General features: G+C 34.2%; 1 protein-coding gene across 1 annotated transcript; it reads left to right on the top strand.

Annotated features, from left to right (window-relative positions):
• Nucleotides 1–2,670: 2,670 nt before the first annotated feature.
• Nucleotides 2,671–7,504, top strand: RDR1 (RNA-dependent RNA polymerase 1). Its single transcript, XM_078967284.1, has 5 exons — nt 2,671–2,810; nt 3,350–3,875; nt 4,355–6,210; nt 6,289–6,439; nt 6,541–7,504. Exons 2-5 carry the CDS (start codon nt 3,360–3,362, stop codon nt 7,378–7,380), a joined length of 3,363 nt encoding a protein of 1,120 aa, XP_078823410.1. The 5' UTR covers nt 2,671–2,810; nt 3,350–3,359; the 3' UTR covers nt 7,381–7,504.
• Nucleotides 7,505–12,305: the final 4,801 nt, after the last annotated feature.

Here is a 12,305-nt window from a genome sequence, read left to right as displayed (position 1 = left end):
TAGTTATATAAATTTATAATCATTTATTTAAATAAATATATGAAATTATATCACTTTATAATTTGTATTAATTTTATTTTAATTTTTATTTCAATATTATTAATTTAATGTAACTAAAGTGACAAATTTAAAATTTGAAAATTTGAAATGGAGATTTAATAGGTTGGTAAGTGGCATGCATTAATTAGGAGACATAATAAGGTGACACATGACAAAAGAAAAATAAAATATACATTAATTAGGAGGCCTAATAAGGTGACACATGTCAAAAGAAGAATAAAACTATTCTTTTACTAGACGAATTCTCACGCATTGCGCGACGTTGGTTAAAAATATATTGTTAGAATATAGTTTTCAGACACATTTTAATTAATTCAATCATCAGTTTGGGTTCTTTTATTATTATAATATTTAATGTTTTCCTTTTAACTATGTTAAAAAATATATATTGAATTTTGTTTAAACATTATATGATATTTTACTTTAGGTTTTAAATTTTACACTAAATATTTAAGCTTATTTGATATATTAATGTAAGTTATTTTTTTAAATGTATATTGAAGTTAACAAATTAAGTATATCATATTGGTAAGTCACAAATTCTTCCATTTATAATAATGTTTACAACTAAAAGCATATTTAAGTTAATAAATTAAGTATATTGTATCGAAATATGAAAAGTTATGAGTTTTAAATAAATGTGATGAAAGAAAAAATGTTTCATTTATAATAAAGTATGATGATTATAGTTTTAATTTATAAGTCATTATGACATATACAATTATTTGATAATTTTATAAACCGTTTAAAACTGTGTAAATTATATATCAAACGTATGATAATCTATATATAACGGGGTAACAAAATGTATGAACAAAAATATGAACTATAACTTTTAGTAACATAAAAATACAAAAACATCTATTATAACATTTGTATACACACACACACACACAACGAATAATAAAAAATATGAAAAATAAACACTATAACTTTTAATAACATAAAAACACTAAAACATTTATTATAATATTTATAATGAGCAAAACTTTACAACCTTATAAAAGAAAGGAAAATAAATAGTTATTTGTGATTACTAATTAATAATCATAAGTTAAAAACTCTTGACTTGTAACTAATAAATATACATAAAGTAACTAATAAATATACATAAATTAGAAAACTCTTGAGTTGTAGTGTGAGTTTCAAATGAATACAATACTTGGAAATGTGTATTTATTATTATTATTATTATTATTATTATTATTATTATTATTCGTCTAAATAATTGGTTTTGATGCATCATTTTAATCCCTTTAATTATTAAACATAAAGATATTTAATTATAAATTTATAATATACATAGGTGCATATATATGTTAAACAAATCACATATAATATATATTTTTCGTAAATGTCATATGTAATTCTTGGCGAAGTAATATGGATAGATTACTTTCATATGAAGAACATATCATGATAAGTCATCGTAATTACATATCAAATGTTAAAAATTATGTTATCTTTTAAATATTATCTTGTAAATATCTTGTGTAGGATAATCCAACAAAAAAAAAAAAATAGAAAATAAACATAATCAAAATAGAAAAAATACAATCCAATAATTAAGAACATTGAGTGGTTGAATATATAAATAAAAATGTTACATAAATATACGTTTAAATAAAAAGAAAAAAAACTAACATTCGTCTATTTTGCTAAAAAAAAACTATATCTGTTTTCTGAATCTTCTTTCTTTATTGAACACAATTCAACCATAGAAACTTGATGATAATTCTTCACTAACTTACAATCAAAATGATTTTCTTGAAAAAGAAGAATGAGAAAGATATTAAGATATTCCAAACAAAACATTGATGTTTGGAGAGTCACATTCAACATTGAGTAATATATACAAATAATATAAAAAGGTGAAATGAGAAATTGAATATAAAGAAAGAATAGAAAAGTTTCATTTGTTTTGGTGAAAAAAAAAATCATATTACAATTACTATCGATGCAACATAACCCATTTATTCAAATCATCATATTTGGATCGTAAATGCTTCAACTATATGAAAGCTTTTGAATCATAATATCTTCAACCAAATGATGACTTTTTGTAAGAAAAATGTAATAATATAACTACATATATAATGAATGTGAAAGGATGTGAGGGTTTGAAATGCATGGGGTGTTGAACTTATAGAGTGTGTGATTTTCTTGGAATAAGATTATGCATGATTAATTACTTTGAAGGTGAAAATGTGTGGAGGTTTCAAATGCATGAGGTGTTGATAAATTTTTATGAACGCTTCAAATGAATGAGATTTAAAAAAAATATCAGTTTTATAAGTATGTATAATTAGAATAAGGATAAATCGAAATAAAATAATAAAAAACAGTCAAAAGGGTATACTTAAAAGATAAAGTAATTATACCATCTTTTCTTTTTTCAAATGACATATATTTTTAATGGAAATATATATCTATTAATAAAGTAAAGTGAAAAGGACGAATGATATTAAAAATTCATGAAACAACATAGTCCTTCTTGTGACCCATGATACACCAACTATATTCATTTTAACTTTTTAAACGTCAAATAATGCTCCTATAGTACGATTTAGCCACAAAACGATAAACCAAAAGGAATCTTCTAGAAAAAGACTAGCAAATTGACTTGCCATTGACGATCAAAGTCCCCTACTATATCCAATCCAATTATACATAAAGACGTCCATGAACAAACCCCAACCCTTACGCAGATCATCGACGTCGTCGTTTCGCTTCGTCATCTTCACTACTCGGTAAATCGCTCTTCCATTGCATACTATCTGCTAAATAGTTTCTGTTACTTAAGGTTTATGATAGCATTATTGATTTCCTTTCTGTTTCTAACCTAATTGCTACTACATTAAAATGATCGAACCTGGTAAAAAAATTATCAGTTTATAGACAATTTTGCTTTTTGTTTGATGAAATGAACGAATTTCAGTTAGTAAAATGCGTGATCTATCATCAGAGTCCTGTAAATTTGTTTTTACGTGAAGATATAAATCATATGTTTTATGATTAAAACGTGTGATCTTCATTTATGAAGCCAACCTAGATTCTTAGATTAGGTCAAATGTGTTTCATTTGTACTTTTCTCAGAAACATTTACTTGGATTCTTTGCACGAAATTGGGAAAAAGGTAAAAGAGGGAGGTAACTGGTTTCTACAAACAAGTTATTCCAATAATGTAGTTTCTACCTTTTTTATGCTTAAATTGCTTATCATTACTTCTTTTATTACGATTTCAATGTATTTATGGGTACTGATTACATGTTATAAAACAACATTACAGCTAAAACACCATGAGTAAGACAGTTCAGGTGTATGGATACCCAAATTTAGAATCTGCAGAAGTAATCAAAACATCTCTAGAGAATTACACGGGTCCCGGGACTATTTATGCTTTAGAGGTCAAAAAGTCAAACCGAGGGTCAAGATCATATGCAAAAGTACAATTCAAAACAAGGGAAAGAGTTGAGTACATTATAGACCTTGCAAACAATAAAAGATTGTGGTTTGGTAGAACTTATTTAAAGGCTTTTATAAATGATCATGACATCGAACAGAGGCCCAAACAATTTGCATTTGAGATGGAAGGGGTGATTGTTCACTTTGGTTGCCAGGTGTCAAAGGATACTTTGCATGTGTTAAGTGAAATGAAAAAAGTATCAGTGAAATTTGGGTTTGGATTAAGGAGGTTGTACTTTGTTGTTTCATATCCTACTACAAGTTACAAGCTTCAACTCTCTTATGAGAATATTTGGCAAGTTCAACTTAGACGTTCACGTGGAAATAATGCAAAATTTGTTGTTATTCAGGTTAGTTTGATTGAGTTAATTACAACAACGTACTACTTTACATTTTTTTTACCATTATAGGAAGTTTACTTTTTTTACCCATAATAGCAACCTATTTACACTTTGTTACCAATAATAGCAACTTACTTGTATATCTTTAGCCTTTACCGATTATATTGTAATACCATTTTGTTTTATGGGCTTTTGACATAAAAGTCCTTCAATTTGTCTGTGATGATTTTAGGTGTGTTAATAACTTAATGTCTTAAGTTTGCCATGTTGTTTTCATTTCTGCCTTTAAGCTTATAAATTTGCAAAAAACAACCCTGAAGTTTACAAATCTTTTATGTTTTTATCCTAAGTATGTTTTCTAAATTTGACATGAAAGTAAGTACATTGCTATTATGGATAAAAACTAAAGTATATTGCCCATATTGGTAATGAGAGTAAAGTACATTGCTATTATCTCTTCCTGACTAAATGAATTTGTCTCTTTACAGCTCTATGGTGCTCCTCGAATTTACCAGAAAGTTGAAGACAACATTCATAGCTTTTATAGTGAAGTTCCCGATGATCAATGGGTTAGGGCAACTGATTTTACTCCATCTTCATCAATCGGACAATCTTCCCATTTATGTTTGGAGCTTCCACTTGGTGTTGACCTCCCAAATCTTGCTCGCTACTTCCCATATTATGAAGATAATCATCGCCATTTCCAATTAACGACAGGTCATAGTTTTTCCCGAAACTTAGACCTCGTCCCAATCGTGGGTCCCACTCGTTATCTCCCTTACAACATAGTTTTCAAAATCTGCACATTGGTTCAACACGGTTGCATCCCGGGCCCACTGCTCGATGCCACTTTCTACGAGCTCTTAGATCCACAAAGAAGAGACATCGGGTCCATCGAATATGTTCTTGAAAAGCTCTTTTATCTCAAAGAATCTTGTTATGATCCGGTGAGGTGGATAACAGAAGAATACAAAAACAACAACAGGCTGCGATCACCTGCTATCTCGTTAGATTCCGGTCTTGTGTACGTCAGAAGGGTTCAAATCACACCCTCAAAAGTCTACTTTTGTGGGCCCGAAGTCAACGTGTCGAATCGAGTTCTACGCCATTATGCAGACTACATCGATAATTTTATTCGCGTATCGTTTCTTGATGAAGAATTGGAGAAACTTTATTCAACAGATTTGTCTCCACGCGCGAATAACTTAACTGGGGTAAACAGAACCGCAATTTACACGAGGATTTTATCGGTTCTAAAAAACGGAATTGTTATCGGAAACAAAAAGTTTGAATTTCTCGCTTTTTCTTCGAGTCAGTTGCGTGACAATTCTGCGTGGATGTTTGCTTCAACTGGGAGAATTAACGCTGCTGATATACGCGAATGGATGGGTGATTTCAGTAGTATTAAAAATGTCGCGAAATATGCTGCAAGACTCGGTCAGTCTTTCGGTTCTTCAAAGGAAAGTTTAAGTGTAGCACATCATGAAGTTGCAAAAATTGCTGACGTGGAAGTGATAAGAAATGGTGTGAGGTATATTTTTTCTGATGGAATTGGGAAAATATCCGCCGAGTTTGCTATAAGAGTTTCGAAAAAATGCGGTTATGATTTTATTCCATCTGCTTTTCAAATTCGATACGGTGGGTATAAAGGTGTTGTGGCTGTGGACCCCACTTCAACAACAAAACTCTCCTTGAGGAACAGTATGTGTAAATTTGAATCCGACAATACGAAATTAGATGTTCTTGCAATAAGTAAGTATCAACCGTGCTACATGAATCGCCAGCTCATCACACTTCTTTCTACTCTCGGTGTCAAAGACCATGTTTTTGAGAAAAAGCAAAAAGAAGTTGTGGATTTGCTAGATGCTGTTTTGAGGGAGCCAACGAAGGCGCAAGAAGCTTTGGAGCTGATGTCACCTGGTGAAAACACAAACATTATGAAGGAAATGCTTTCGTGTGGCTACAAGCCTAATGCTGAACCGTTTCTCTCAATGATGCTGCAAGTTTTTCGCGCGACAAAGCTGTTGGAATTGCGTACAAAAACGCGTATTTTTGTTTCCAAAGGAAGGGCAATGATGGGGTGTTTGGATGAGACCCGAACACTTGAATATGGTGAAGTTTTTGTTCACTTTTCTGGAGCAGGAAGAAGGCCATTGAATGATAATGGTAGTAGTAGTAGTAGTAGTGGTGTTGGTGGTTACAAGAGTAAAATTGTTGTTGGAAAAGTCGTAGTTGCTAAAAACCCGTGTTTGCATCCCGGTGATGTTCGGGTTTTGAAAGCTGTTAATGTTCCAAGCTTACATCATATGGTTGACTGTGTTGTTTTTCCTCAAAAAGGACATAGGTAAAATGTATTAAAGTCAAACTTATATTTTATTTTTTGAATTTATGTAATAAAAGTATAGCTTTTGATGTTTGATAGGCCTCATCCAAACGAATGCTCGGGGAGTGATTTGGATGGAGATATTTACTTTGTGTGTTGGGATCGGGATCTAATTCCACCTAAGCAAATTGAACCGATGGATTATACTCCAGCTCCAAGTATGCAACTCGATCATGATGTTACCATTGAGGTGCATAAACTTTACCACTCCCTACTCTTTCTTATTCTACAAATAGAAACAAAGTGTTTACATTAATTACTTAAAATCTTGTTTTTATTTATCAATTTCAGGAAGTCGAGGAGTATTTCACAAACTACATAGTGAACGATAGTCTAGGAATCATAGCAAACGCCCACACAGTGTTTGCAGACAGAGAACTCGAAAAGGCAATGGCCCCACCATGCATAGAGCTCGCAAAGCTTTTCTCAATAGCTGTAGATTTTCCGAAAACCGGTGTCCCCGCGGAAATCCCCGCAAATCTTCGTGTCAAAGAGTACCCTGATTTCATGGAAAAATCCGATAAAACAACGTACGAATCATATAACGTGATTGGGAAACTCTTTCGTGAGGTCAAAGATATCGCCCCACAAAACAGCCAGGTCAACCCGTTCACGCGTGACGTGGCGAGACAAACGTACGATGTTGACTTGGAAGTCAGCGGGTTTGAGTACTATGTTGATGAAGCTTTTGATTTTAAAACGGAGTATGATTACAAATTGGGTAATTTGATGGATTATTATGGGCTTAAAACCGAGGCTGAATTGTTAAGTGGGAGTATTATGAAAATGTCCAAGTCGTTTGATAGGAGGAATGATGCTGAAGCGGTTGGTTTGGCTGTGAAGTCTTTGAGAAAGGAAGCGAGGAATTGGTTTAGGAAAGGTAGAGGTGATGTGGATGTTGGAGATGATGATGTGTATGCGAAAGCATCTGCATGGTATCATGTGACATATCATCCGGATTATTGGGGGAAGTATAATGAGGATATGAAAACACGTGATCATTTTTTGAGTTTTCCTTGGTGTGTGCATGATAAGCTTATTGAGATTAAGAGAAGCAAGGGGAGGGTTAGAAGAAATGTTGATACTGATTGGCTTCAACAGCAGTTTAGCACTGCTTTAAATCTGATATGATTGAAGTTGTGTGAAGTCGTGACATTTTTTTTTTTTTTTTTTTTTGCGTGGATAACTATGGTTGTCTTTATTGTTTCTTGTTGGATTTAGTTTGAGTTGATGTAAATATTGTGGTTTTTGATTATTGTGTGTTTCATGTAGGGTTTGATGTAAATATTGTCACTGTTGATTTATTTTTGAGATATGTAAGTAGTATCTTAATCTACTATACATGCGTACTCATAGATTATATGGAGTTGAACAAGAGGTGATAAAAAAAAGTAATCGGTTTCTACTAATGCTTAATTAGCTCCTTGTAGGATTGATGAAAATCTTATGAAGTGAAATTTGACGTCATGACTATAACTTTGGACTTTAGTGACTTGATTAGTTCTTAGGTATATTAGGTGGAATGTGTAGCTTTATTTGAAGTACAAGTGTTTGAGAAAAGAAATATAAAGCCTTTTGGTTTGAAATTAAGAAGATTTGGAATCGAGTTCCGACGCATTTCCATGTTAAAAGTTTACTTTTCCAAATTTGATTCAAGTTTTTAAAGCATTTCCATGTTAAAAGTTTACTTTTCCAAATTTGATTCAAGTTTTTAAAATGAATTGGAATCCTAAGTGATTTTTACTTTTCATTAAACTAGGGAAACGAAATTCCATCAGGAATTAAAATCCAATTCAATAAGGAATGTTGATGATTACCATATTGTATTTTTTAGGGTAAATGACACAAAAAACATTTTTTTTATACAGAAATTCGATTTTGACACCATGTTTCTTTTTGTGTCAATTTTAACATTGTGTTTTCCAATTTGTTACAATTTTGACCACTTCACCGGTTAACCAGGTTGCATGCTGACGTGGCATGATGATGTATCAGTTTTGATGACGTGGCATGCTGACATGATATGCTGACGTGTCAAAATTGAATTTTTTTTCTCACAAAAAACACTAAGTTTTCATTTTTTTCGATTTTGACACTAAGTTTAATTTTTTCTTTCAACTTTGAGACAATGTTTTTTTGTTCCAAATCGAACATCATTTTTTCCAATTTTGTTCAATGTTGACAATTTTCTATTTGAAACCGTATAGATATTTTTTTTAATACATTTAAACCGTATAAATACATTTTTTTTACACTCAAACCATATTTTTATGATGTTCTATTTGGAGCCTACCCATAGTCCCAACACATATAAACAACACAAACATAGTAATAACACTTAGACCCAGTTGGTCATCATATACATATACATATACATCTATTCTACTATACAGGTAAGAATAAGTGAGAAGACGCACCTGACACTAATGACTGATAAAACTCACACCCAAATTGCTGGAACTAGATTCCACCTAATTACTTACACTGATTAACCTTAATTAACAATTAGGACATTTCTCTCACATACTATTAGGACCAAGACAGTCTAGTTTATACTTAGAGTAAAGACCATTTTACCCCTCATAAAACTCTCACCATCCACTTTATGCTCAAATGGTCAAATTCCATAAAAGTCAACAAAAGTCAGTACTCTCGGCGTACTCAACTCTATACTAGGTGTAGAGCGCAACACCAGAAAACGGGCTCGGATCTGGCTACACGGGGGGGTAGTCAGGCATATGCTTAGCGTACGTAAGTTGTTCTCAAGATCTCCATGCAAAAAGTCTTAATCCTTAAGACATCCATTCCAATAACAGATTGGCCCCTAAAGAACGCCTTAATCAATAAAGTCTCTGACTTTAAGCCTTTGCATGGCTACAAGGAGCTAAAATCCAAACCCCATAACTTTTACTTCATAACCCCCCCCCCCCCCCCCCCCCCCCCAACTCTTGCATGGAAGAAAGGAAATGGCCAAACTATCATTTTTATGACTCAAGACATCTTAGAATGTCTAAAAGGATGTGTAACATCCTAATTTCCAGAAGAGATATTTTTGAGAATTATGTGCAAAAGGAAGCCTACTCGACGAGTGGGTGTCCCGAGTCGACGAGTAGGAGCGAGTTGTGGCCACGTGTTTAAGGGACCAACTCGCCGAGTCGAAGGAGTGACTCGACAAGTTGGTACTGGAAAGTGAAAACCCTAAAATTTAAGGTTTGTACCCTATTTAAAGGTCCTTAACTCTCCTCCTCTGCCTCCCTTGTCACTTTCACATCTAGAGAAACCCTAATAGCGAGTTAGCCTCCATTTTTTAGTATGTAAAGCTAAAAGAGAGTGGGTTGGAGTATTTCTTGAAGAGTTGAGAGCTTGGATCAAGAAAGAGCTTGTAGATCCTGTCCTCCTAGTGTTGTGACTGCAAGATTGAGGTATAAAGCTACCACCCGTAACAACGTAAATTTTAAAACAATTTTTTTCATTTTTGCAAACATCAAAACCATCCTTTAATATTCCGAAATTCAAATGTGTAACAATGTTATCATAACAAAATACATCCCATGATCATAAAAACAGTTCCTCCGTCAGTGTGTACAATCACGCCGGCGCCTTCCCACGGTCCTCGCTAGTACCTGAAACACATAACACAACAACTGTAAGCATAAATGCTTAGTGAGTTCCCCAAAATACTACTTACGCACATACGCCTTTCCAGGCCCTGACCTTCCGGTCCATGTGTCTCACGGGACTTCCGTCCTGACTCGGTAAACCTTCCGGTCCTACCTGCGTCAACCTTACGGTCCACATCACAACGCCTTCCGGCCCATAACATAATGCCTTTCGGCCCATAACATAATGCCTTCCGGTCCATATCAAGCATATGATACATAGCACATATAAACGATTAACTTATCATATACAATGCATATAACTCATAACATATCCGACCTTCCGGTCACACAATAAAAACCCTTCCGGGTACAGTATAGTGAGAAAACTCACCTCGTGGAAAGTTGGCCAAGGCTTATAATATTACTACACAACTCCGGTATATACTATACCTCTCTTAATCTTCTTTGCTCACCATTTTTGCATTGGAAAGTAATCATACCCTTACCTTCAATTCTGACTTCTGAGTTGTTACCAAACTTTACAGACCCCTGGATCGTGGTGTCTAGTTCTTGGAATTTGCTTCTCTCTCCAGTCATATGGTTGCTGGCCCCTGTGTCCAGATACCACATGTTTGAGTTGGTCACAACATCACCTTTCGATTTCAGCTTCGGGTTGACCTTTTCTTCATTCAAAAAAACTTCCTCTGTCTCTTCTTTAGCCTCAAAGGATGACAATAACAGGGCTGGTTCATCATCTTCCTGGATCAAATTGCTTTCATGATTTCTTTCTTTCCTTGGGTTCTTGCACTCAGCTACATAGTGCCCGAACTCTTGACGATTGTAACATTGTATTTCACTTTTATCTTGACTTTGGCTTCTCTCTTTTTGTTGGTTAGAACCACCCCTGCCTCGACCGCCTCGACGGTCACTTGGACCACCCCTGCTCCGACCTCTTCCTCTTCCTCGTGATGACCCACCACGGTTGCCTTTTGGGACTGACTTTGAACTGCCTTCTCCTTTCTTCTTGTTTCTTTCAGTCCACTCTTGGTGGCTCAAGAGTAGTCTTCTCTCCTCTATATCACCATACCCCTTCATTCTCTCTTCATGAGCTTTAAGCCTGCCAATCACTTCTTTTACTGTCATTTCATCCAGGTCAGCAAACTGTTCAAGGGTTGATGCTATCTGAAGGAACTTGGATGGTACTGCCCTAAGTAGCTTCTTCACCACATAGGATTCATCTATAGTATCTCCCACGGTACGCACAGTACTCACAATGTTTGTCACTTTCACAACAAACTCATCTACTCCTTCAGTTTCCTTCATGTTTAGTGATTCAAACTCAGACTTCAAAGTTTGAATCCTTGTAGTCTTCACCCTGTCTGCTCCCATAAACATGGTCTTCAAGGCATCCCAAGCTTCCTCGGCTGTTTTCTTCTCAGCCAATGACAACAACAAGTCCTCAGGTATTCCTTGATAAATGGCTGCCAAAGCCAATTTATCCTTCTTTACTTCTACCATTGTATTTGTTGTTCTGGGTTCAACAGCATCCCAAACACCTTGAGCCTGCATAAATACCGTCATTTTGATTGCCCAAGCAGCATAATTTGACCTTGACAGCATTGGATAATGCAGAGTGACCATTCCATCCTTTTCACCATTTCCATTGTTTCCTATCATCTCTTCACGAGATTGATGTCTTTTGCAGGGATAAAATGGTCTTTTGACAAAGTAATAAACAGGGGACAGATTTAGTGAATCACAGGAAGGGTAAAAATGGAAAAAAAAAGCTTTAAAACAAACTGTGACTTATTCTAAAACCAAAAAAAAAAAAAAAAAAACGTGCATGGATAAACATAATTCTGAATTAGTCTCAAAACTGACGATTTGTTATCTTCTGATTTTGGCAGTGCGATATAGTTCACCAGTTATTATCTTGGACCGGTGTGTGGATCTTTCTAGGAAATCTGGAAATCGTTTGGTCTGGAGATATTCAAGGATCTCTATGTCAACTCTTGTTTTTGGAGATTCAGACAACTTGAGAAGAGCTTTATGAGCTTTATACATTTTTGGACATTGCTTCTGGTATGCAAATGTCATATGGTAGATTGATATGACTCCTACAAGTCTCTCGCCTAAAAAAGCAATGTTAAAAAATTAGGCAGTGTGCAAAGTTCTTCTCAAAAGTTATCCGACTCCTCAATAGTAGTGTCTGCTTGGTATTATGTGACATAACAACAAAACCAACAAAGATGTCATTTTTTGAGTTTTCCATATAGCATGCATGAAGCGTCTATTCAAATTAAGAAAAGTAAAACAAATGTAGTGGTTTAGTAGATATGTTGATATGACTCCTACACGTCCGTTGCCTATGTAACTTGTAAAATGCCGCACAGCTTCATGAATTGATAAACAATATTCTTACAAGATTAATGCAAAAATCCAAGAAAATGTATA

This window comes from Lactuca saligna, chromosome 8 (genome assembly GCF_052625555.1).
Source record: "Lactuca saligna cultivar CGN05327 chromosome 8, ASM5262555v1, whole genome shotgun sequence".
Classification (NCBI taxonomy): Eukaryota; Viridiplantae; Streptophyta; class Magnoliopsida; order Asterales; family Asteraceae; genus Lactuca; species Lactuca saligna.
This window is presented reverse-complemented; position numbering and strand designations above follow the sequence as displayed.